Source organism: Garra rufa, chromosome 1, assembly GCF_049309525.1.
Source record: "Garra rufa chromosome 1, GarRuf1.0, whole genome shotgun sequence".
Lineage (NCBI taxonomy): Eukaryota > Metazoa > Chordata > Actinopteri > Cypriniformes > Cyprinidae > Garra > Garra rufa.
The window spans coordinates 48,384,810-48,412,566 of NC_133361.1; the positions used below are offsets into that span (position 1 = coordinate 48,384,810).

General features: G+C 35.8%; 1 protein-coding gene across 2 annotated transcripts in view; it reads right to left on the bottom strand.

The window, feature by feature from the left end:
- The window catches only part of taok2a (TAO kinase 2a), a 45,610-nt gene that overhangs the window by 5,187 nt on the left and 12,666 nt on the right, over nt 1-27,757 (bottom strand). The window contains exons 2-19 of one of the 2 annotated variants that reach the window (XM_073842148.1): nt 14,622-14,762; nt 14,462-14,533; nt 14,259-14,360; nt 14,138-14,183; nt 13,809-13,905; nt 13,538-13,651; nt 11,388-11,479; nt 10,891-10,984; nt 10,133-10,214; nt 7,873-8,040; nt 7,490-7,696; nt 7,277-7,405; nt 6,941-7,177; nt 5,170-5,298; nt 4,151-4,354; nt 3,825-4,064; nt 3,222-3,434; nt 1,441-1,623 (exon numbers count right to left, since the gene is read on the bottom strand). In XM_073842148.1, coding sequence (XP_073698249.1) covers nt 1,441-1,623; nt 3,222-3,434; nt 3,825-4,064; nt 4,151-4,354; nt 5,170-5,298; nt 6,941-7,177; nt 7,277-7,405; nt 7,490-7,696; nt 7,873-8,040; nt 10,133-10,214; nt 10,891-10,984; nt 11,388-11,479; nt 13,538-13,651; nt 13,809-13,905; nt 14,138-14,183; nt 14,259-14,360; nt 14,462-14,533; nt 14,622-14,753 — 2,541 coding nt within the window. In that variant the 5' untranslated portion in view covers nt 14,754-14,762. Of the gene's footprint in view, nt 1-1,440; nt 1,624-3,212; nt 3,435-3,824; nt 4,065-4,150; nt 4,355-5,169; nt 5,299-6,940; nt 7,178-7,276; nt 7,406-7,489; nt 7,697-7,872; nt 8,041-10,132; nt 10,215-10,890; nt 10,985-11,387; nt 11,480-13,537; nt 13,652-13,808; nt 13,906-14,137; nt 14,184-14,258; nt 14,361-14,461; nt 14,534-14,621; nt 14,763-27,757 lie in introns of both variants that reach the window. The other variant, XM_073842140.1, reaches the window with a different exon arrangement.

Genomic DNA, 27,757 nt, shown 5'->3' on the forward strand with positions numbered 1-27,757 from the left:
AGAAGATATTTTGTAAATTTCCTACTGTAAATTTATTAAAAAAATAAATAAATTAGTAATATGCATAGCTAATAACTTCATTTAACTACTTTAGATGATTAGATTAGACTACCTTAGATTACAGATTTTCAAATAGTTGTATCTCGGTCAAACACTGTCCTATCCTAACAAACCGTACACCAATGGAAAGCTTATTTCTTCAGAAAAATGTATTCAAAAATTGACCCTTATGACTGGTTTTGTGGTCCAGGGTCATAAATAAACATTTTCAAGATTTTCAAGAAATTATTGTAATATTCTGAGTTGGTGTTTAAGAAACATTTATATTATTAATATTGTTAAAAACTTAATATCGTGTAAACTGTGATCCATTTGCAGAATTCTTGTAATGTTAGAAAATGTAATGTCTCTTTTGATCAATGTAATGCATCATTGCTGAGAAGAAAAAAAAATTCATTGGTGAAAAAGAAAAAAAAAAGATTCCAAATTTTGAACACCACTTTAAATAGTAAAGGGTCAGTTCACCCCAAAAAGACAATTCTGTCAACATTTACTCACCCTCAAGTAGTTCCAAACTTTTTCTTCTGTTTAACATAATATAAAAAGAATGCTATGGGAGGTCAGTTGGGACCAGAAATGGTTTGGTTACCAATACTCCTCAAAATATCATAATCTTTTTTCAGCAGAACAAAGAACTGAATAGGGGTTGGGAAAAACACACTGAGTAAATGACAGAATTATCGTTTTTGGGTCAGTCTTTGACGTGTATTTACAAGAGTACCATAAGGCATGCATGTGGTACTACTGACACATTCTGATGAAGAAAAATCCATCTCTCTTAGTTCATCGTCTGTATATTCTGGTTTATACAAGTAAGGCTGGCCAAAAATTGCAAGTCATCCTTTCTGTCGAAATCTTCAGACAGGTTTAGACTGTTTTATGTACAGCGTGCATTGTCTTCTGCTTGTAAACATAGTGCAGTGCATCCGGCCTCTGCATCAGAATGCCGGCTCCTGCGCCAGCAGCACCACACGTATGCGTTGTGATACTCTTGTGAACATGCATTGAAGACTGACACGGAAAAAAAGAAATTGTTGAATAAAGTCATTTTTTTGCTTTCTTTGTGCACCAAAGGAATTCTTGTAGATTTATGACATTAAAGTTGAACCACTGATATCACATGGACTATTTTAACAATTACCCTTGAACATGTCAGTTACATTGCTGTCTATGCAGTGGCAGAAAGCTCTCGGATTTCATCTAAAACATCTGATGTGTTCTGATGATGAATGAATGGTTTACGGGTTTGGAACAACATGAAGGTGAGTAATTATTGACTATCGAATTTTCTAACCCTTTAAGAATTAGCAAACACTTTAAGGCAGCTCATTAAATTTAGGAACAGAGCCATCATAATCAGGACATCAAAGCAATTCTTACCCTTTGCTCAAGGAGAGCTCTCCGTATAGACACCCTCTGCTCCAGGTCTTTGACCTCTCTCTCGTGTTGCGTGTCTGTGTGCATTTTGATTTTGCTCTGATAAGCGTTCAGCAGCTCCAATTCCTGCTGCAGCTGCATGCGCAGCGCTCTGTACTCATCCTCCTGAGTCTCATCCAATCGCAACTGTTGGGTAAACAAAGAGGCAGGCAATCAGTAGAGAAGCAGCCAAAAAAGAGATTTTTAAATGGAAAAACCTCATGAAACCAGTCAAGAAAATTTTCCATCTCAAACACAAAGAAATAAATTTATTTACTTAATTTTGTGCTCTTTTAAAAGAAAATTAAACACATTATAGGTTGTTTTATTGTGATGCAAAAAATATGAAATTATATGAAACTAGGGCTGGGCGATAAAATGATAACGATACTTATAAAGATACAATTTCCCTTGAGTTTGATAAATGTTTGATAGAATGTTTGTGCCAAAAGCAGAATGCTACTCATTTGCTTAAAGTTCAAATGGCAGCACAGCGTGAGCTATGCGTTAACTCGCTGATAAGTCTCAGTCAAGTGACCACTAAACAGTGCTTTGAGATCCAGTGCGAATCACACAAATGAATGTGATCTAAACTACTTTAAAGCCAGAAGAAACAGCGCTGACAAACAGCAGAAACACTGTGTGCGACCATACGGTCAAAAGGATTTTCCATCTACAAATTGCCATTATTTACCATGATTTACTGTAGTAACACTAACTGGACCATGGTATGGTGGCAGAAATGTGGGATACATTCATATGAATTTGTAATACATCATTAATGTAGACATGTATTAAATTATTAATCGAGTAACGGAACATAATGTTTTTGTGATTAAGCTATAGCATTTGTGCATTTATATTATATGATTTTAAACTACTGTTTTTCATACAAATACCTAGAATCAAAAAAGCTACTGTCAAATGTGCATTTCTGAGACCAAAAATACAAAAATCTGCCTTTAAAATGAAAAAAATTAAAATATAAAATAAAGATTAGAAATGTATCATGATAATTATAAGTATGTGACCCTGGACCACAAAACCAGTCATAAGGACCAATTATTTTGAAATTGAGATTTATACGTCATCTGAATTGACATATGGTTTGTTAGGATAGGATAGGACAATATTTGGCTGAGATACGACTTTTTAAAAATCTGTAATCTGAGGGTGCAAAATAATCAAAATATTGAGAATACTCCTTTTAAAGTTGCCCAAATGAAGTTCTTAGCGATGCATGATACTAACCAAAAATTACGTTTTGATTAATTTGGTAGGAAGTTTACAAAATACCTTCATGGAACATGATCTTTACTTAATATCCTGATGATTTTTAGCATAAAAGAAAAATTGATAATTTGACCCATACAATGTATTGTTGGCTATTGCCACAAATATACCAGTGCCACTTATGACTGGTTTTGTGGTCAAGAGTCACTAATATGTAAAATCTTATTGTGAGATTTTTTTTGGTCATATCGCCCAGCCCAATATGAAAAAGATACACTATACATTATCAAAACCACTTAATTACTGCCGTTATGCTGTGCAGGTTTAAAAAATAAATAAATAAATAGTACTACAATAAGCCATTGAGAATAATAGGAATGGGAAAAATGTTCTTGACTGGTTTCTGTGACATTAACCCATATATGTGTTTGCATACAGGCATTATTCTGTAATTGTGCACCACTATAAAGGAAAACAAAACATTAAAGATGGTCTCTCCTTGCCTTACTCACAGCCTGTGTGGACAGCATGTCTTTGATGGAATGGTCGTACTGCTCGGCCAAGATGGCCAGTTTACGTGTTTGCTCCTCTTTGAGTCTTTTCAATACGGTTTTATGCTCTGATTTGGGCGTAGTCTCCAGCAGGTGGTTGCGCAAGGCTTTGTATTGCCGTGTTTGAATCTTACAGGTGTCTTGGAACTGACGTTTGATCTGGAGCTCTTTTGTCTGAAAGAATGAAGTGCAAGAAACACAAGTGAACAATAAGCATTTAAGAGAACAAATGTTTCCTATTCATCTGGTGTGTATTTTTATCACTGGAATGTTCTATTAGGTGTAGGGCCATGGTTAGGTTTAACAAAAGTCCTCTTTGGTATATCACCCTTTCTTAAACAACTGGAATTATATAGCACTAAAATCTGAATGCCTTTTAAATTCCAATTCAGTCTGATTTTATATAACAAACAGGATGCAATGGAATGCATTTAAATGAAGCAGAATTAAAACTAAACAGAAATAATGATCTAATCAGTTTTAGACCCAAAACATTCAAATTCGTAGTGATAAACTGAATGGAAAAAAATTAAACATTTTGTCCAACCCTGCTGTGCACCTCACCTTTAAGCTCTTGGGCTGCTGGCGGACCTCCACAGCGTGTTTCTGACGGAGTTCCTGCTCACGTCGCTTATTATACTCCATCTGGTTGGCCAGTTCACTCTGGTGCTGCGTTCGGATCAGGTCGGCCCGAGTGCGTTGGACCAGTGCCAGTTGCCGGAACTCCAGCTCCTGAGTGGACTCGTGATGTCTCAACAACATAGCGCACTCTAGATCCTTCTGAGTCTGACGTTTATTCAAATCCTACAGGGACAAATAAAGACACAGCAAGAGATTAGCAGACAAAAAGTGAGGCAGAAAGCAAAAAAGCACTCATAAACGGGTCTAACCTCTCTGAGGAGGTCCTGCTCCAGATTGTGTCTCGCGAGCAGCATCTTCCTCTTATACTGTCGGCACTGCAGCTCGTAATACTGCCTCTGTCGTCGCAATAGCGAAGCCTCTTCTTCAGCCTGGATCTGCTGCAGACACTCTTTCTGCCTTACCAACCATTCCTGCTTCTCTCGCTTTGGCGTGGACTGGTTTTCACTCAGCTCCTGTTGCCATGGGGAAGGATTTCGGGGTGACAAAAGCCAGTTTAGAATAAGAAAAGATGTTGCAGAATACGGTGCAAGTCAAGACATACAGACACCAGATGTCGTCATTTTTCTAGTGGGTGCAGGACACTATACTTCATTTACGTAGGTGAGGATAGCAAAATTAAATAAACTGTGACATATTATACCCAAAAATTCTTCATACATTGGACTACCAGTAAAAATTAGCAAATCATTTAGACATTTTGACCTGACCATGTTTGGATTAAGTGTTCTTTTAATTGCTAAGGCAGCCTTTTTACACCACAGACTGAACAAAAATAAGCATTGCTTGGTAACTGGCCAACAAAGTATAGATAGTTGTGTAAATATTGTCACTAACAGTTTGACTGTAAATGGGGTCATTTTTGCTCAGGATTTCCATGTTGTCTAAAATATCCAGGTTTTGGCTTTGATTGACTGATCAGTGTATGACTTCAAGTCGAACACACTTAAAATGTATGCGCATTTGCATCATTTTGACCATTCTCTGTACATCCTCCCACGTTGGTTGATTATGTACAACGCCTGTATGGTGTTGGTCAAACTACTTCTTGATCATTACCTTCAGCAAGTATGAAAACATATAAACAAAGCCAAAACCTGGATATTTTAGGCAATATAGAAATCCTGGCCGGATGTGTCTGGGAGAAATGGCATGTGTGGTCACCCTAGACATAAACAGACTATTTTATAATTTAATGCTACATCAAGTATGGTTACTCTGAATTCATAGTCAAGAAGCCATAATTAGAGTTGGGTCTTCGACAGCGTACCTCCTTGAGCTGCTCCTTGCGTTGCCTGTACTGGCGTTTCTGGGAATCAAGCAGGCTGTTGAGTTCTTTCTTCTGCTGGTTCAATATGTGCTGTTGAAATTTTTTCTCTTCCGTCTGTGCAGCTTTAATCTAGGACCACACCAGATAAATATGTATAAACAAAATATATGGGCCATTCTACAGAACTGGTTGCAAGTCAAAATTGGAAACATCTTGGGAAAAAAATATTTATTTTTTCCCCCCACAAATTTTATGTTTTACGTATCATAACATCTTAGATGATAATTTAGTTTATATTTTTGACAAAATATCCCATGTAGACAACAGATTTTAGGTAGTGGCAGTAATGTTTAGGTAGCAACCACAGCACACTAAAACATACGTAAAAACTAAAGATTTGTACTAAAATTAAGCTTATTTCCCCAAAATAAAGGATTATGTGTTCCCTTTTGTCACTACTGAAACAATGATGATGTTTTGGTCTAGCACATACAAACTAAATTTTATGGAACATCACCCCCCCCCCACCCCCCCAAAAAAACAAAACAACGCTGTCACTACCAAAACTTCACTAAATGTTTCAGTAGTGACAATTTTCGACTTTTAAACCTAGATCAAAGATGCTAGTTAGCACATGGCTAGCTAGCACAGTTCTAAACTGTTGTACTCGCACTAAACTAAATGTGAAAAACTCCCAAAAAAGTGTGCTTAATGGTGTGTTTGGTACTGACATTCCTTAAAGTGACACACAGATTTTCAGACTTTTGAGCACATTTACCTTAAAATGATAGGGCCCATCTCCTCACCATGTAGCTATGAGAGAGAGTGACCTAAATATTGCCTGATCATAAATATGGGGGTGTAGTTAAAATCAGTCTCAGCCAACAGACTAAAACATACACTTTTTCAGTAGTGACATGAAAATTACATTTTTTTAACTTTAATTTTTTAAGTTTCATACTTTTCAAAGAAAATATGAAATAAACACATTTTTTGAACTTAATCAACAAGCTATTTTTAAAAACAACAATAAAGTAAAATGCTAAAATTATTTAAATATTTTCATAAGTTAAAATTTAGGGGTTAGGGTTTGGGACGGACACCTCCCAATCATCAAATAAATGATGGTTTTATGTATATTAAGCTTACTGATATTTAAAATATTATTGTGGGTTTCAATAGATAATAGAAGGATCTTAGTAAACAATGAAATTAATAATTAAATTTCATAGTTTTTTGGTTGTGGGACAGCAGTTCGCAACAATTCTGTAGAATAGTTTGGCAAAATTAATTATAGGTCTGGTAAAATTAATACTTTTATTCAACAACGATGCATTAACTTGATGAAAAGCGATTGTAAAAACATTAATAATGCTATAAAAATGCCGTTTCTATTAATAAAAGAATAATACTAATAATAAAAAGTGTATCAATGTCCACAAAAATGAGAAAAAAATAAGTAATGTCACTTGAACACCAAATCAGGATATTAGAATGATTTCTAAAGGGATCAAGTGACACTGAAGACTGGAAAAGTGACTGCAAGCATAGCTTTTCCATCAAGGAAGAAAACATATTTTAAAAGATATTAAATACAAAACCCCACTAATTTTAATATTTACAATATTTCTGTTTTTGCTGTAGCTTTTGAATCAAATAAATGCAGCCTTGCTTAGCATATGATATTTCATATTGCTTAGCATATGACATTCTTGCACATAACAGAACAAGGGATCGTGAAACAGTATCTTTTTTTGTTATAATTTCTTACCTCTTTTTCCAGGATGGCCTGATGTTTCTTACTCAGCTTGTCGGCTTCACCGCCAAAGTTGTTTCTCTGGGTCTCCAGCTCTTTGTCCAGTCTGAGCTGATGTTCATCCATCTCAGACTTGAGTTTGTTCTCCAGAGCCAGCAGTTGTTTTTGGTGCTGCCTCCTCATGCGCTTGTATCCAGACATCTGCTCTCTCAGAGCTGAGCCCTGTTCATGCTCCTGAATCTGACGAGTCACCTGAAAAGAAAGAAAGAGAGAAATAGAAGGTTGCTTATCTTAACTTTCGATATAGAGAAAAAGCATGGATTCTGAGTTGCAGGCCAGTCAGGAGCTTACAAGAGAGGCTGTGCGGATAGTGGCGAAATGGTCTCGGTTTCTGTGCACCCTCCTCCGAGCGGCCGATGACGGCTGCTGTGGAGACTCCATCTCTGGCTGATATGGGTCGTCGTAAATATTATCACGGGCCTGATAGACGGATGGACAAAATTGAATTAGTTGAGGAAAAGAGTGTTTCAGAAGATTGTGTGCAGTCCGGCCTTGATCACATACAGAGGGGCGGTGAATGATGGAGCTGTTAGACGTGACTGTTTGTTCTCCCTCCTGCATCATGGCCATCTCAGCGCTGTCGTCTGAGCCATCGGCCAGGCTGTTGACAGAGGAACTCTGGGAGCTGGCGCTAATGGACATGGAGGGCACAGACTGAGAGCTCTCCATACTGTTCACTGTACCCGTCTGCAAGAGGTACTGCTCTGCTTCCTACACACACACACACACACACACACACACACACACACACAAACACACATAAACAAATAAGATGTCATGATCTTTTCCTGTTTTCTGTAGTATCGAATAAAATAACAAAAGTGCAGAAACTGGGCTGAACTAGACAGACTGATCAAAGACAAAGGTTGACAAGCCTCTGGATGTACCTCTTCCTCCTCTCCTCCTTCCTGTGTGGGGCCGTTGTGAGTTTCCTGAAACAGGATCTTCTTCATCTTCCTGTACTGCAGGTTGTCCAGCTCTCGCACAGCGTCTTTGGTGCGCGTGATCAGATCCATCACTACGGAATGGGGGCGCTCTCGGCATAGGAAATGGTGCTGGGAAGGTAATGCATGGTGTGAACCACAGAGTTGGAAGCATCTTTAAAAAAAAATGTCTTTTTCCCAAAATATTAGTATGTATGCAAATTGTATAATATCCAAGGTACACATATCTAGTAATTGTGCAGTTATTCTCATATTGTATTTTCAGAACGTTTTGGAATATTTGTCCTCTCCCCCAATTTGTCACTACAGAAACACAGTAATAGTTTAATTAGAAGAGCTATATTGGCCTATTAAAATTTTGCTCACATCTATATTGTAAATACATATTTTTGCTATTTTATTAACATTTTTTCAAAGGCAAGTCAATAACAATTACATTTTTAATAATATTTCAGGTGTAAATTATGAGATTTGTTGTATTGAAACCATGATGACCAAATGTTTCGGTAGTGACCGTTTCAGTGACAATTTTAGATACTTTTGTACCTAGCTCAAAGATGCAAATCAGCACATGGTTAGCTAGCACAGTTCTGCACAGTGGTACGCATATAAAAACTAAATGTTATGGAATAACTCCCAAAAAAGCGTTTACACATTTACCTCAAAATGATGGGGCCCATCTACTCACCATGTAGCTATGAGAGGGAGTGACAATTATTTTCTGATCATAAATGTAGGGGTGTAGTTAAAATCAGTCTCAGCCAATGGACTTAAAACATACACTGTTTCGGTAGTGACATGAACATTTTTTTACATGAAGTTTCATAATTTACAAAAAAAACAAAATGAATATTTTTTAACTTCACTTTTTAAAAGAATCAAAAAGATACTTTAAAAAAAACAATGAAAAAAATACAAGTTGAAATGTAGGGGATAGGGTTTTAAACAGCCACCTCCCAACTGAAAGTTTCCAATATATGATGATTTTAAATATATGAAGCTTACTAATATTTTAAATATTATTGTGTTTCAATAGAATAGATGAATCTTAGTAAACATCTAAGATTTGAGGACTTAAATGCTTTTTAAATTTTGGTTGTGGGACAGCACTTTCGACCAATTCTGTAGAATGGCCCATGAATGAACTTCATGACACAATCTCAGTGTGTGTATAAAGATGGATGAGCTACAGCAGTTATATTTGTCATACTAATAATGGCTATTAATGATTTAATATAACATAACAATGACTTAAAATAACATTGTGTCACCTCTAGTACAACCTTAATACAAATACATCTTAAGACAGGATTTATCTGGAATCCGGTGTGAGCTATTAGTCACCAGGCGCTAGTGTGAATGCACTTTTTGTTTGTTAATTGTTTTTACTATTACTATTGTAATTGTTATTCTTCTGTTCATTGAATAACACAAATCAAGGGCAGCCTAAAGAACTATTTGCTGATGCTCAGACTCAATCTTCCTGTACTGTAGCACTAGCATGTACTATTTACAATGTTAGAAAAGTTTTTTCAAATAAATAATGTTTTTCTGAACTTATATTCATGAAATGTTGAACATTTATAATAATAGATATTTATCAAACAGCAAATCAGCATATTAGAAAGATTTCTGAAGGATCATGTGACACTGAAGACTAAGACCGAGTAATGATGCTGAAAATGTATCTTTGCCATTATTAAACTGTAAAAAAATACAGCTGATGAAACGTTAATAAACGTTCTTTGATAGATCAAACCATTCACATCTAATGCATGTAAAAAAGAAATGTTAATCTCAATGGTAAAAAAATAAGAAACTTTGAATGTATGAATATTCTGGGATGGATGGGGTGCATGGCTGTTAAGGAAGTAGTCTTTGAATTTGCACTGTTCAAAGCGGCAAAAAACCCATATTCAAAACCCTATTTTCATTTTCAAAACACATTTGATCTAAAGAATCGCACATTTCACATAGGTTCTGCCATACAAACTTTTCCAGGATTTAAAAAAGACATTTTATCCCATGACATTTCTATATGGCACCAGAATATAAAGTGCATAATAATTGGGGTTAATTCAAACTAATCATGACAGGGCGATTAGGTAATGACGACAGGCCTAGCTAGAAGACCCGAGGGAGGAGAGAACATATGTGAATGAAAGAATGAATCAGAAAATGTGTGTGTGTTTTTAAGTCTCACATTGAGCAGCACATCTGAGGTAGGCCTGTCCTGAGGGATCTTTTGAAGACAAGAGTCCACAAAGTTACGGAAGTAGTCTGACCTGCATTAAGGAAAGGGAGCGACAAAAGAAAAGTTAAACATACACACAATACATAAAAGACACTGTAATACAAAAAAAACAGTCATTTAAAATTCAGTATCAATCTTATTTTCAATAGACAAATGGACAGGCTCAGCCATCTTGAAATTTGTTGTGGAAGGCTTCCAGCCAGCAACTTCCAATTAATTGAGCAGTACAAAAAGTACTTGATTATGCTGCTTTATTCTTCAGCCAAGAGATCGTAAACACATCATATTGTTTTACTGCAGTGATTTACAGTGTTAATAGAAATGTTCCCAGCCTGACGGCTGCTTTTAGACGGGATTATGAATGAGAGAGAAAGCCACTGAAACGGACAGCCCTCAAAACCTTATGTGCGGCAGTATATGACCTCGATCTTGGTTTCTCCTTCTCACGGCATTCACAAGCTTTGCATAACAGTCTCTCAGCAGAGAGGGAAAGCAGCTTGAATAGAGACAAACAGCTCAACTCTAACTTTTACTGCATCAAACCTAAATCTTGTTTTTTCTCAGAATCAAAGAACATTTCTTTTTATTACACGTACACAGTCCAAAAATAAATTGATTTCAACTGCAGTAGAAAAAGACTAAACCAAATGGTGAAGATAAGACAATAACAGAACAGGAAAAAAAAAAATCCAGACCAAAGTTCTCACCAGTGGTTTGACGCCAGGACAGGGCTTTCGTTTTGCGCAATGTGGTATAAGGCACTCATAGCATTCATATTGAACAAGGGTGGCTTCCTTTCAGCTAGAGAGAAAGACAAATAGAAAAATAAAACCAGTGCAAACACACACACAAAAAGGAACATTAAGTGAGAAGAAAAGGATGAGAGACCAGAATGACTACTGCAATGAAATACAGAGAGACTAAGAGGTATGAGTGAATAACTGAAAACGCTGGGAGGTTGAGGGTGACTGAAAAAGAGGGTGAGACCAAGGGAAAGAGGAGTAGAAGTTAGCTTACAACCCAAAGCAGCTTAGTCACTAAAACCCAAATCCCTTTCCCTAGCAAAAGACGTAGACACAACACAGACTCCCAAGCAGCGAAACACGATGGCCTACGTAAACCCTCTTAATACCCAACATGACCTGAAGTTTCAGGGGTCAGTGGAAGGTGGGAAGTCATGGATCAGTTTTAAACCATCACAAACCTAGTTCGATGCAGGTGATGCCAAGAGACCAGACGTCCACCTTCCCGTCATACTGCCCCTCGTCCATGGCTAGAATCACTTCTGGCGCCATCCTAAACACGAGAGGGGATGGATTGTGATAAACTGGATTGTCTTTGCTCTTTTGAAAATAAACAATCTTCTGCAAAGAATTCATCCAAGACCATTTATGGACAAAAAACTGGGACAAAAATTGGAGATTTAAAACTTAGATTTTATAGCCAGCAATGTGACTGCTATAATGTGCTTTTTAATTGGCCATTAGCTTTTTGTTTTTTAAAGCTTTGTTACTAGACCTGTTTGCAATCCCTGTCATGACTTGCAAGTATAGTGTTAAAGAGATAGTTTAGCCTTTTAGACGAATACAATCAGTTCTATTTAAAAATGTCCTGGCTCCTCCAAGCCATTTATAATGGAGGTTGAGATTTTGAAGCAAAAGAGAGTGTGTTCATTATAAAAAGTACTCCACACAGCTCCGGGGGGTTAATAAAGGCCTTCTAAAGTAGATTGATGTAGCAAGAGTGGCATTCCAACGGATGTGAGAAGCTCCAGTGAGAATACGCTAGTCTTGCGAGAACCACGTTTTGTTTACAGCAAAGGAAAACCAGTCTCCTCTTGGCTTCTATCGAAATCCTCCGACATTTATCTTTTCAAAACCTTCATTTTGTATTTTTAATTTTTGACCAGTGTTTTGCTCACTTTCAAGAGATTATGATTTATAAAGTTATAACATGGATATTATTTTGCTTAAGAAGGCCTTTATTTACCCCCCGTAGCCATGTGGAGTACTTTTTATGATGGATGGACACACTTTTTTGGGCTTCAAAATCTCAACACCCATTCAGTGCCATTATAAAGCTTGGAAGAGCCAGGAGGACATTTTTTAAATAAACCTCAAGATTGTATTCGTTTTTTTTTTTTTTTTTTGTGTGAACTTTTCCTTTAAAGCATTTCAATAGCATCTTGGATTTAAATTTTAGAAGCAAAATGGTGTTAGAAGTTGTAGATTTCCATTTATCTATGCAAACTGCATCTGTGTGGTGCATTAAAAGTGTCTTTATAACTACTGCTTTGGGGTAGGTGTAAAATGTTAATGTTTTTAAAAGAAGTCTCTTATGCTTACCTAAGCTGCATTTATTTGCTCAAAAATACAGAACAAAAAACATTATTATGAATATCATCTTCCTGTTACTTGAAAATGGTTCTGTTGCTCAATATTTTTGTGTAAACTTTGATTTTTTCAGGACTCTTCGATGAATTCAAAGTTTACAGGAACATCATTTATTAGAAATATAAATTTCTGTAACAATGTAAATGTAAGAATGTAACGATATCAAAATCTCACGATACAATAATATCTCAATGTGTAATTCACGATATGATATTTATTGCGATATTCAAAAAAAAAATGAAGAATTTTGTACATTTCAAAAGTTAATTATTCTATCTAATGCACTTTGAGAGTTCAAAATTAATAGCTTCCACCCATGTTCTCAACTAATAAAACAGAAAAAAGCTAGTGAATTGACTGAACCTGAACTCTAAAGGGGACTCAACCCTCTTTTTATTCGTGGTATACGGTCTAAGTCTAAATTACATGAACACTGGCGTTTTAGGAAGACAAACTAATTAGAATATAACAACGACAACAACAATTTTACATTATTGTTATTCCTATGAAAGTAATAGCCATAAATTGCAAAAGAAATTTATTATTTTTTGCTTTACACTACTTGAGTGAAATTACAACACTTCTTTCCTAATTTTTACACTTGAAAGAGATGTTTTGAATTTGGACTGCAGTAACGTTACCCATTCAAACTGCTAGCTATCAGCAATTCATACTGCACTTTTAAGCTTTTATTTGGACGGAAACAGCAGTAGAGCTTTTATTTTGATGTAAAACTCTAGCTTCAGTGAAAACAGGCTTACAAAAACGCATCGCACTACAAATCTACTGAAATTCTGTAATCATCTGCCATGAAAATAAAGCACAACTGGTGGCCGTTGCATTCCTAAACGCAGCTTAACTCACAGCACATGCAATAAACGAGTTCACTGCATTCATTCACTTCAAGTAAAATCAATCATTCAACACTGTAATCAAATAATCAATTGCATTTACAACTTACCAGTAAGGTGTACCCACAAAAGAGTTGGCAGGAGAAATGATTGAGGCAGAGCCAAAATCTCCGAGCTTCACCTGACCAGGCTCAGTTAGCAGAATATTACCTGCCTTCACATCTCTGGAAACAGAAAAAGAAAGAAATAAAAAACGATGCATGTTTCAGAACTGAAATGAAAACAAAGCTATTGACAAAAAGCTGAGATAGTTCAACAAAGAGAGCAGATGTAACGATAAAAACAGAAATCCAAATAACAGAAAAGCAAAAAGGGTCTCACCTGTGTATCATGTTATGAGAGTGAAGGTAGGCGAGGCCCTGAAGTGCACCGTGGGTAATAGCAGCTATTTCCACCTCCTGCAGAGGCTTTTTATGCACTGTAGGATAAAAAGACAAAATATTTCACTATGGGAAAATAACACAATCCAGAAATGTGATATTACAATATTTACACCTGCATGTTTCTATACGAACTGATGATGGTACAACTACAGCACAGCAAATATAAAGGGACATCTCTAATGTCAGACAAGGTGGCTGAGGCAGAGCATAACAGCTTTACTTGAAAAGAAATGAGGACGTGAGGAAGGGTAAGCATGAACTACTCACCCTCTAAAAGATCAGAGGCTGATCCTAGACAGTACTCCATCACCAGCTAACGGGAGAGACGGACAACATTAGCACACGTCAGACAAACACGACGCTCACACACATATGCGCAAGCACTTACCCATGCTGTGTGCTCTCTGAGGTAGCACCCTTTGTATTCGATGGTGTTGGGGTGTCTGAGCTTCTGCAAGAACTTCACCTCCTTTATGATGTCCTGCCATTTCTAGGGGGAAAAAAACGTGATTTGTTTACATCAATCAAATCCAATCCAATTAAATGGATTGAAAATTGAGATTCAAATTGTATTTTATTCCCAAGTCTGACCTCATTGGACTGCTTGCCGCTGAAAGACATTTTTTTGATGGCCACCACTTCATTTGAACGCACATCATGAGCCTGAAAGAAAAATACGGTAATGTAGAGCCTCAAAACACATATGTACGAAAACATCCATGGCACACAAATATCGGCATGGCTTGCTTACAAAGTACACAGCTCCAAAGCTGCCATGTCCGATCTCCCGTAGATCGGTGAAGAGCTTCTCAGGATCATCTCTGTAGAAGAGCTCAGACATCTCAGAGTCCTTTGGGGTCCCAGTACGCACACTGGCTGGCATGACTGGCTCCTGAGACAGTGAAAAATAGAGAGAGAGAGAAGGTGTAACTATGCATGCATGCCAAATAAGCAATTTTGTTGCATTATGTTTATCTGCAACATCACAAAAACAAGGCTTTGAGTCTCAACAGGTCTTAAAATTCTGGTCTGCCTATTAAAGCTGTCATTATTGATTATAGTGACTATTAATCGGGAAATTACTTTACTGAGTAATTGTAATCAAGGACATTTGAAACCGAGCACTCAAGTTAAAGCGATGGTTCAATATATTATTTTAATAGATTTAATCATTAAAAGTCATTAATTACTTACCCTCATGTCATTCCAAACCCATAAGACCTTCATCTTCAGAACACAAATTAAGATTTTTTTTATGAAATTCCAGACCTTTCTGACCCTCCATAGAGAGCAATGTAACTGAAATGTTCCCAGGTCACTTATTTTTGTTTTCTTTGTGCACAAAAAGTATTCTTGGACTATTTTAATGATGTTCTTACTACATTTCTGGGCCTGGGAACATTACAGTTACATTGCTGTCTATGGAGGTTCCGAAGATGAACAAAAGTCTTGTGGGTTAAGAACAATATGAGGGCGAATAATTAATAACAATTTTCATTTTTCGCTGAACTATGCCTCTAAATAGAGTAATGACAGCCCTACTTCCAAAATAAATAAAACCAAATCTTAGAGCCAGTAAAAATGGCTTAAAGTCACCAAGCAGTACCTTCAATAAGAAGATTAATACATAGTTTACATAGTAAGATAATGATGTTGATTTACTTTTAGTGACATGATTGATTTGAATCAAGGACATTCTGTTTTCTAAGAAAACAATCCGTTCTAACACACCTAATGGCTTTTTAACTGGTTTGTCCAAGATGCCTTAGAAGTTTTCTTCACCAAAATATCATGTGGCCGCAGTTCCTCATACCAAGTCAACAAACTAAAAATAGGAGGAACACAATCAAACTTTAGTTACATGTGCAGTTTACCTGGTTTTGCTGAGTAACCACATCGAAATAGATAGACAAGCATTGATTTAGCTGGCATAATGTATAATTTCAAGCCTTCAATTTAGACATTTGTTTGGGGAACAACATCTGGCAAGACAGAATTTACTGTATAATGAGAATATGTAGGTCAGTACATTTAAATGCGACATGGATTAGTCTGTAAATATTAAGCTGCAAAATACTATTTAAATATGAGTTCTGGCTCTGTGTGAATGAATGGCGCAGACGTACGGTTTCGTTTACTACACATAGGGCTGGGCGATAAAACGATAACGATATATATCGCGATAGACAAGAGATCGATATCAATAAAAAATGTGTTCGATAAAACGTTCGATATTTTGTATTCTTCGTCGGCCCGCCCAGCCCCCCTTTAACGTTCAGTTCATAGCGCCAGATCACAATAGAAATTAAGGTTATCTTTCCTACAGAACGGGTCCATGTTGTTGTATTAAACAAACTAAATAGCCTTATGTTATTTATCTTATTTACACGAAGGCATTTGGTTTCTGTCTCTACATGATCGCGCATTTACAATGTCTAATCACAGACGGGATCGCGGACTCCATTCATAAAAACGGACTTTACTATAGGGCGGAATGCCGCGGAATTCGTCGATTTTTGGATCAATAAATCAAAAGTCGGTCTGTTAATTAATTCAGATCGCGATATGGACTAGTGTCTGTGAAAACTGAAATGCAAAAAGACCGTTTCAATAAGAATCCTGCATGTTCCGTTTGCCTTGTATGAATGGAGGAGACGCGTTTTATTTTCACTACACGCATACTGCACACGTGACGCTCCCGCTAATTTTTGGCCTTTGCATCTCACATGAACAGACAAACTCCAATAAATACATCTCCAAAGCTGCTGTGAGTGTCACTTTTTGTCAATTTTACCGTTTCATTAGTGAAACTAGCATAATTCATACTGTATTACACACTGAAACTTCACGGCAACCTGTCAAAATAAAAGTACGGTTTAACATGTAACAGAACAATATTAGTCTTGTATTACTGTACAGTATAATGTAGGTGTTTATATGTTCACATTTAAATAACTTACATAAAACAATATATATGATAAAAATAAAATAAAGAGTCACCACTTAATTGTTGAAAAAATACTATTATTATTAAACCTTTTTTAACTGAATATCATTTTTCTTCTATGTATTAATTTTAACAGTAAAGCTCTGCTTATTTTTATTTTTAAAAATAAATCTGTGATTTTGCTTTCATTTGATTATCAGAAAAATTAAAACAAGAATTTCTGAAAAAAAAAAAAAAAAGATTGTAAGGCCCTATTGTTCAAAATGTTGAAAGTTTTGGACTTATTTTTTTCACTTAAATAGATATTTTTGTTATTACACAAAGTAAAGGCTAAAGTACCGGGAAAGAAGTAATGTTGGCTACTGGCAACCAGCAATCTGTGCAGAAAAAAATATAATCAGCCAAGAACTTTGCAACAAACTCTGACCTGTGGTCAAGCCATACTTCTGGGCCATACATTAGCTTGACCATTCACTTCATCTACAATGAATAGGGTTTGAATTGAGGATTAAGAGATAATTAAGTGTATATTGTGACTTTAGACTTATGTTTACATTTTAATTATTTGAGTTTTCCATGGTTGTTGACATTTCTGTCTTAATAACTGAGGGGATTATGATCAGAGGCAGGTTAAGTTTAAAATAAAAATGCTTGAGTGTAATATATTTTTCTCCTGGTCCTTATTTTAAATGGGTCATAAAAATATCAATAATTATCGATATCGACCGATATGAAACACTGATATCGTGATATAGTTTTCAGCCATATCGCCCAGCCCTAACTACACACATACTGAAGTGTGCACAACGCTCGCAGTTTTCACTCCTACCGCCTTAATATGAGTACATGAACAAATAAACAATCTCTAGGACTGCTCTGAGACCATTTTGAGCATTTTAACACTTCTTTTAAAAAAAATATATAGTCATCTCATATACAAACAGGAATTTAATAGTCTTTAAAGCACCCCATCAAAAAAAAAGTTTAACTCAATTTAACTCAAAGAAACTGTGACAGAAATTTATTTTTTTAATGTAATGATAGTGCTAATTCTACTACTACTAATAATAAAATTATTATTAAACCATTATTTTTAGAGGAACATTTACCATAAAAATTATTTACCAGAATTTATTTAGCAGAATAATGTAAATACACAACACATCATTTCTAGAAAAAAATTAATAAAATATATTTTTTGTATAAAATCAATGAATTAGAGATGCTTTTGAGTATTAAAAGGCAATGAAATTCAGAATAGAATCCAGAAAAAGTAATAGAAAACAGAATGTAAAATTTTAGAGAAAAAAACATTTCATAAGGCCTTAAAATTTAATTTTCATTAAACTTTTAAAACACATCAGTTACATGATTTTGAATAATTAGACCATTAAAACAAGTCTAAAAAATGGAATTTGGATCAAAATAAAACATATTCATAGGGCTCTACTCAATTAGGTAACCTATTAATCATATTAACCTATTAATGAAGTAATTACTAGCTGCATAAAATAACATTTCACAATATTAGTGTTTATACTGCATTTTTGATCTATTAAATGCATCATTGGTGAGTATAAGGACATGTGTAAACCTTCAAAAAAAAAATTGAAAGGTAGTGGTAGTAAAAAAAAGAAAAAAGAAAAAAAAAAAGAAATTAAATCAGCAAAATGGGAGCAAATAGCATATGTAACCCTGGACCACAAAACCAGTCATAAGGTTAAATTTTACAAAACTGAGATATATACATTATAGGGCTGGGCGATTTTTTCGATTAATTCGAATTTACATTTTAAGACGATTTAATTTTTTATTAAATCGAGGTATCGCGATTTTTTAATGAAAATATTAGATGCATTGTAATTGCACTAATGGCAATGTTGTCCGACCACATGATGGCGCGCCTAACTAACCGCTGTATTCAGAACGGAAAAGTGGACATGATTAGCTGCTTGCTAGCAAGTTAGCCTGTTATATTACATACAATTTCACTTATCACATAAACAGAGTAGAGAGATGATTGAAGACAATAGCGAATTATTTGCATATCAAGGCTCGAGTGCGACCAGCATATTTGTATTTGCGCTGAGTGGAGCTTCAAAGATTTCTATGTGTTTTGCACATTGACTAATGTATCTCAAGTGTAGAGAGAGTGTCAATAAGCGACTGAATGGGCAGTAGCTTCGTTTATTATAATAGATCTTAGTGATATTGCAAACTAAGATGAGTGACAGCTTTTAATCATTTTTAAGGGAGTTCATAAATGAGATATTGATTTATTATAACAGTTAAATAAACAAGAAGTTATTATTAAGTGACTTACATTGTCTGACTATAACACTATTGCCTGATTTTGCTCTATTTTGTCGTTCAAAGTGGTCTGAAACAAGTCTCAGCTGAGCCGCTGCGCATCTCCACTCAAACACAGCGGTAGAGCTGGGCGGTATGACCAAAAATTTATATCACGGTATTTTTCAAAATTATACGGTATCACGGTATATGACGGTATTTTTTTTTTCATGCATGACTAGGTGTTAACCACATTTCCTAATAAATTAGAGAATAATTACTGCAGTATATTGGCTTACATTGACCGGACTAGTATTAACCCAGGTTTGATCGGTCTCACAAAATGCTGCTGTTCACAAAGAAGTGACAGTGGCACTCATAATTGTAATGAGGTGAAGAAATCAGAATTCATGATTTGCAGTCAAAATACACAACACTTTATTGTGCATTCTTCACAAGTTCACATTTACAAGTCTACGCGTTTCTCTTCCAGCAGGAGGCGCTGTCAGAATGGTAGTATACAAAGTAGCGCAACAAATGATTTTGAAACGTGCAGCGCTCATATTTATTCAATGGATAGCCTTTTGAAGTTTCATCGCAATTCTTGTCTTTCAGTCCCCACATTTTAGACCACCTGAAATCATAATTATGACTTTCATAACCCCCTAATAACACTGCAGTCATCAATGAAAATTAAGAGCTTTATTTAAGACTTTCAAAAACAAACCTTACACAAAATACGTTTCTTTTTTATTTTTTTTCCCACCATGTTCGGGGCACAAGAAAAATATTAAGGGACTAAATTAATATCAGCATATGAAGTATAATCGTCTCTCATTGTCTGAAAGAATGCACATCAGATGCTAAAAGTCAGTTTTTACTTTCACTTTAACATATTGTTTCCACGTTGCTTGTGTGATATCCATTGACTTTAAAACATAAATATTAATAAAAATACAGTATATAGAAAAGACATATCTTTAAAATATTGCGACATAACACCAAAGTAAAGCCATTGTTTTTCTCTCACTGAAAGCTACATCTGTCTGCGCACAATGCGCCGATCTCTGCTCTCATCTCTGCAGACACACCCCCTCTTGAAATTTCGGCAAGTTTTGCAAATCGCTAACCCTGGGTCTTTCTCAGATATACTGAAATACGTCCACACCTCAGATGTGTTGCTTCAGACAAGCACGTGCAAGCTGCGGTTTCTGTTTGCGTCAACATACGTGTTCCCAGCGCTTTGTACGCACACACTCACCGGTATTGGGGTATATGAAAAATGAATATCATTAAAAAAAAAAAACACCGGTATTCGGTATGAAAAGGTATACCGCCCAGCCCTACACAGCGGTGTTTCGTTTATGAATGAACGTGCGTTTTTAAATGAATCTAGTGAAATGATTCAATTTCCCGTTCATAAGGAGTCACTTGCATTATTCTTGAATGAACCATCCGTTCAAACGAATCAAATGAATATGATTCAGTAATTAAATCAGTGTCTTACCACCACCTGCTGGCAGATCGTTTCAGTTATTTAATATTTCTCTGTTCAAAATTGTATATTTTTGTATACGATATAAGTCCAAGAGAAAAGCATGGAAATATATATTTTCCTCCCGTCTCATATTTATTTGTCTTACAAACATTTACTGTGTCTGGTATGATAAGAATGGGGTCTGGTGCACTGATGCAGTTGCAATGTATACTGCAAAATATATGGTGCCCATATATATTGTGGAAAAGCTGGGGTTTCTTTACATGCTAAAAGTAGTAGGGTGGGAAAAATCGATTAAAATCGTAAATCGAATTTTTTGTGAAAAAATCGGGGATTTTATTTTTAGGCCATATCGCCCAGCCCTAATACATTATATGAAAGCTCAATAAATAAGCTTTCTATTGATGTATGGTTTGTTAGGATAGGACAATATTTGGCCGAGATACATCTATTTGAAAATCTGAAATCTAAGGGTGCAAAAAATCAAAATACTGAGAAAATCACCTTTAAAGTCGTCCAAATTAAGTTCTTAACAATGCATATTACTAATCAAAAATTACATTTGGATAGGTTTACAGTAGGAATTTTACAAAAAAAATCTTCATGGAACATGATCTTTACTTAATTTGCTAATGATTTTTGACATAAAAGAAAAATCAATAATTTTGACCCATACCATGTATTTTTGGCTATTGCTACAAATATACCCCAGCGACTTAAGACTGGTTTTGTGGTCCAGGGTCACATTTCTATAAAAAACAGGGTTGGTTGGGGTGAAAATATTTTTTTGGAAAATCAAAACCAAGTGTGAAAACAGTCTAAACTTGTGAACCCCTCTCCTCTCATCTCTTCTCTGGCTTGGCATATATGCCACAATCTGGCATCTGCAGCACACTATATAAGACTCAGAAGTCTGTGACCCACTTAGAAGTTGTGAGACTCGGTGCTGCGCATTAATAATGAAGATGCAGTAATCTGCCCTGGTTGGGTGATTCAAAATCAGATGTGTCTTTCCTTCTTTTTCATCTTCTTCACGATAATATATCTAATGCTGTTTGCATGCACTGTTTGAATTGCCAAATATTGTGAAGAAAAACAGACCATCATTCAACGTATCGCAAATATGGTTCATTCACATTCAAACACAATCCATAATGTACACATGCTGCTCAAATTGTAAAGAATATCCTGATGTACTGATCCACCATCTCCTTTGCATATGCATTTCAAATACACACATCATGCACAGTGGAAACGTAAATATGTATTCAGGCTTCAGGCTGAGTGAAAAGGTTTAGTGAGGAATGGAAAAACTACACTGGGCTACAGTGAATTAGCTCACTTTCAGAGTAATAATTTCCTGATAATTTGCTCACCGGCATGTCATCCAAGATGTTCATGTCTTTCTTTCTTCAGTCAAAAGGAAATTTGTTTGAGGAAAATATGTCAGTTTTTTTTTTTTCTCCATATAGTGGACTTCAACGGTTGCCAACGGGTTGAAGGTCCAAATTGCGAATTCAATGCAACTCTACATTAGGGATGCACCGAAATGAAAATTCTTGGCCGAAACTGAAAACCGAATAAGAGGAAACCAAGGCCGAAAACCGAAACATCGAAATAATTATGCCAATTATTAGTACCATTGCATTTATGGCTATGACTGTGTACTAATCTTACTAAAATCAAGGCATTGCAATTGCATAAATTAATATTAAAGTTTCAAAGAATAAATCAATTATATTAATTTAAACAATTATCATCAATCAAATATTATATTACTTAAATAACATATACATATATTTTACAGCCTTTGTTTAAATAGTTTAATTGTTAAATTTTTTAAACACATTATCTTGTGGATCCATCAGTTCACATTTACAACTGTTTACACATTTACGCGTTTCTCTTCCAGCAGGAGGCGCTTTCAGATTGGTACACAAAGCAGTGCAGCAAATGATTTTGAAACGTTCAGCGCTCATGTTTATTCAATGGATAGCATTTTGAAGTTTCATCGCAATTCTTGTCTTTCAGTCCCCACATTTAAGACCACCTGAAATCATAATTAAGACTTTCTTAACCTAATAACACTGCAGTCATCAATGAAAATTAAGAGATTTAAGTCTTTCAAAAAAACAAACCTTACACAAAATACGTTTCTTTTTATTTTTTCCCACCATGTTCGGGGCACAAGAAAAATATTAGGGGACTAAATTAATATCAGCATATAAAGTATAATTGCCTCGTATTGTCTCTGAGAGAATGCACATCAGATGCTGAAAGCACTGTCAGTTTTTACGTTCACTTTAACACAGGGTTCCTACAGGTTTCTTCAAGTTAAATTCAAGTCTTTTTAAGACCTTTTTAAGACCATTTATATAAAAAAATTAATACCTACTTCACTTCCTACCAGCAAAAAAAACCAAAATCCTTGAACTTGTGTTCATTTATTTTTCAAATGTGGAATGGGTAAAAGATAAGCCAAGCAGGTGTGAAAAATAAAAACATTTCACTAGGCCACAAGAAAGTTTGCCGAACAGTTTTTTAACATTAGCTAGCTACTTATTCCATCCTGGGAATATGGGGAACTGAGAGACCCCTGAACAATAAACATCGAAAATCAGAACTCAACAATAAATTAAATTAAGAAACACAGTCAACTCCTTAGCTCTTCACTCAGGGCAGCAATCTCTTTATCAAGGACAGCCAGTTCCGTCAACTTCTCCTTATGGCCTCTCCGCAGGAGAGAATGCCTTCATTCCCATTGTACCTAGCTGAATCCTTTTTTTTTGCATATGGTGCAAAAAGCCTCAAAAACGTTGTTGTCCACTGGTTTTAACCAATGACGAAAACAGGGCTCGACATTAAGGCTTGTCCGCTTGTCCGGGACAAGTGGATTTTTTTGTAGGACAAGTGGAAGAGAAAATTGGTTGTCCGACTGGACAAGTTAAATTTCAAACAAAATAAAATGCCATGTTAATTAACGTCATATGCCGTTAACGACAGAGCAGAACGTGCAGCGCAGACACCAAGCAGAATATTGAACAGAGAGCGCAGCGCGCCGACACACACACACACGGAACGGAAAAGACCTGCTCGTGAAGTTACTGTACGTTCACACCGCCGCCGACTTGAGCTGCAAAGAAGCTCTGGCCGCCCCGTTAAGAACTCTTGTCAAAAAGTACGAGGAAGCTTGTTGACGCTTTGGCCGCTCTGACGTAGCAGCATTCTATGTTCGATCATGGGAGAGTGCGCTCTCTCTCTCTCTCTCTCGCTCTCTCGCTCTCTCGCTCTCTCTCTCTCTCTCTCTCTCTCTCTCTCTCTCTCTCTCTCTCTCTCTCTCTCTCTCTCTCTCTCTCTCTCTCTCTCTCTCTCTCTCTCTCTCTCTCTCTCTCTCTCTCTCTCTCTCTCTCTCTCTCTCTCTCTCTCTCTCTCTCTCTCTCTCTCTCTCTCTCTCTCTCTCTCTCTCTCTCTCTCTCTCTCTCTCTCTCTCTCTCTCTCTCTCTCTCTCTCTCGAAATTGCGATAAATTAATCTGTGCGACCCATAGGTGCGACCTCAAATTATATTTGGAAGCATTTGTGCGAGTGAGAGAAATGAGTGTGGTGCGACTCGGTTTCAAAACTGTCGCTAGCCTAACTACTGAATAGTAGTACAAGACTAAAAGTCTTGATTAACGTATAAGTTTAAGAGATGAAAAGACGATCGCAATAGGTTTGAATAAATCTTCAAAAAGGCAATGATGTCATTGAATAAATATGCATACTGTACGTTTCAAAGTCAAAACGCTGCAGGGATGTCTTCATATGAATGTATCTGAAGGGAACAGACTGTCCTCAGAAACATGTCGTTTGCATTGTCATTTCATGTCTGATAAAACGGCGTTAGTGCTGGTTTGTGTACAGCTGTTACTATGGAAACCGTAGTATTTCAGCGCTCCTAAAGCGCCCCCTCGTGACAAACAAATTAATTTTTATTTTCAATACATTTTTTCAGCTGTTTATGGTCAAATTATTGGAATTATCGATCCATGTGTAAGTGTGAAATAATTTAATTTGCCTTTTAAAAATCTAAACAATTAAGTAATACTAATGTTATATATCTTATATAAATATAAGAAATTATATACTTGATTTATCCCTTTTAATGGTATAAAGGTTGAAATGCCATTGTATTAGATATTTTGTTTTTTGTGTCTGTATCTGAATTATAAATCATGTAATTTCATGGCTTAATATTCTACCGTACATTGTCCAACCCCACTCATACTGTTCATTTAACTTGTGCAGCTCTTAAAAAAAAGGGTCATAAATTGCCTTAAATTGATATTTTAAAATTCTGCAGCTACACTAAATGGTGAAATAAAATTCTTTCCTTGATATTTGTTTATATTTGTGTATTGAAAATATTTTTGATTGACATTTAGACTCCTATCTGATTTTCTATATTTTTAAAAAATGTCTTTTTTTTAATTTGGGCTAGTTAAATTAATTTTTGGGCTATCAAATTCTGATGAGTACCTGCCCGAAGGGCTACCAGAGATTTTGACATTTTGCGAGCCCTGAGCCGTCAATCATTCCCTGTCACTGAAACTGCGCTCCGCTTAACTTAGAACTGGACGGTTTTTTTTTCTCTCTCTCTCTCTCTCTCTCTCAACCAAACCCTGTTCCGGCGTTGCACAAACTGCAATTAGGGGTGTGTGAAATGACGATTTTATTTTTATTGTGGACAATTAAAAGGTTTCCACAATCTGCTTTTGAAGAAATATACTATATTTCGTGCTACAGCGCACATTCTGTCAGATACAATTCTGCCGCCTCCGTGTCAATATACTATACAATGCGGCTCAGATAGCACAGTACGTCTGCAAGATGTCTGATAAAGGCTCTTGATCTGGAAAGCATCTGCTGTGTACAAACATCTGGCGTCTGTCAGATGTCAGTTAATCAGAATCGGCCATGAAGAATCAAGATCGGTGCATAACTAAAAAGAAATTGGGTGCTCCTAAATTTTTTGGGATGCTCCTAACTTTTTAAAGTTGGGAGCACCAGTGCTACCAAGTAAAAAAGTTAATTTCGAGCCCTGCCTTACACCAACAGCACCATATGAGTTCAAACGGGAACGAAAATTTGTAACCAAATGGAAAGATGAATTCGACTGGGTTATTTATGAAGACGGAGAAATGTTCTGTGGCGTCTGTCGGATAGATAGTTTTATTTTTTTTCACCAAGAGTCACCACTACCTCTGGTGATACACTGTGCACATCAGCGTGCAAAGTATTACTTTGTATTATACTATGAGTCTGGAGATCCTTCTACTGTTCCTTTCTACTTATACTTCTACGTTTCTTTCTACTGTTTCAACTGAATTGTATTAATATTGATAGTGTTTGGATGCTTTCAATGAATTCTGCATTAGCAAAACAAAAAAATAAATAAATGATATTATAAATCTTTACCCGGACAAGTGACTTTTGTGCATGGACAAGTGAAACATAAATTTACTTGTCCGAAGGACAAGTGCCTCAAAAAGTTAATGTCAAGCCCTGGAAAAGAGTTTTTATCCAGCCACGCTTCATTAAATTTACATTTCCCCATAACCTCAGAATGAAATTGGTAGCTAACTAACGTAAAAACAAACGTTAAAAATATAACAGCGTCAGTCAACCTGTCCTGTGGAATGCTGAGATTTTCCTTGATTTTTCGCGCTTCTCCTTTGCTTGTTGCTTGAGGTCTGTGTTGTGTTGTGTTGTAGTCTATGGTTGTGATGCTGTAGCCCGTGATCTTCATTTACTGAAGGCATTAACGTTACGTGTTCGCAGTATTTTGTACTGTGACCCGGGGCTGCATTGCGTTCTCGATTATTGGTTCCGCCACTCTTTATTTATACTACGTCATTTAATCAAAATAATCGTGGTTGACAAATGAAACTTTTGAGGAAAATTACAACACGGAGAAGTTACATACAGCACAATTTTTAAGACCCAGACATCAAAATTCAAGACTTTTTAAAGTCTTTTTAAGGTATTATTTCCAAATTAATAAATTCAATGCTTTTAAGGCTTTTTAAGACCCCGCGGGAACCCTGTTAACATATTGCGCAGTTTTCACGTTGCTTGTGTGATATCCATTGGCTCACCTCCATGGTTTAAAACAAATATTTATAAAAAAAACAGTATATTGAAAAGACATATCTTTAAAATATTGTGACGTAACACCAACATAAAGCCATTGTTTTTCACTCACTGAAAGCTACATCTGTCTCGATCTCTGCTCTCATCACTGGCTGCACGCACCACTGCAGAAAAGCAGGGCTCGAAATTGCGACCAAAAATTAATCTGTGCGACCTCAAATTATATTTGGTAGCATTTGTGCGAGTGAGAGAAATGATTGTGGTGTGACTCGGTTTCAAAACTGTCGCTAGTAGTGTTGTCACGATACTGGAATTTCTAACTTCGATACGATACCTTGAAAAATATCGATATTCGATACCATTTTCAATACCACAAAGAAAAAAAAACAATATTAAGGGGGTAAATTTCTTTTTTAATTTAAAGATAAATTTAACATATAATAAGTCTAGAACATGACAATGAGGTATATGCATATGTACACTGCTTTATTTGAGTTTGCTTCATACTTTCTTTGCTGTTCAAAAAACACTGGTAGTGTAGGTCATAAACTTTTTTTTTCTTTTTAGACCACACTTTTAAAATTAACTGAACTATCTAACTAATCTTAGAACTTAAGTTAATGGTAAAAGATATTTGTTAACATTAGTTAACATGACTAAACAATGAAAAATACTTCCAAAACATTTATTAATCTTAGTTAAGTTAATTTAAACTGTCATTTACTAATACATGAACTAATTAAAATCCAAGTTATATCTGTTATGTTTTATTGGACCAGAGCTAACATTATCCGTTGTATTTTTATATGGTTATCAAAGATTAAAATTTACTGTAACAAATGCATTGCTCATCGTTCATAAATGCTGGTTAATACATTAATATTATTTGATGAAAAGATTTTAATGCCGGATTCATAATCTCCGATCCATGCAAGCAAACATGCGAGCATCACACGTGAAAACAATGCTCTGGATAGACATTTAGACAAATTGCAGAATTTAAGTAATGATTTAAAAAAAATA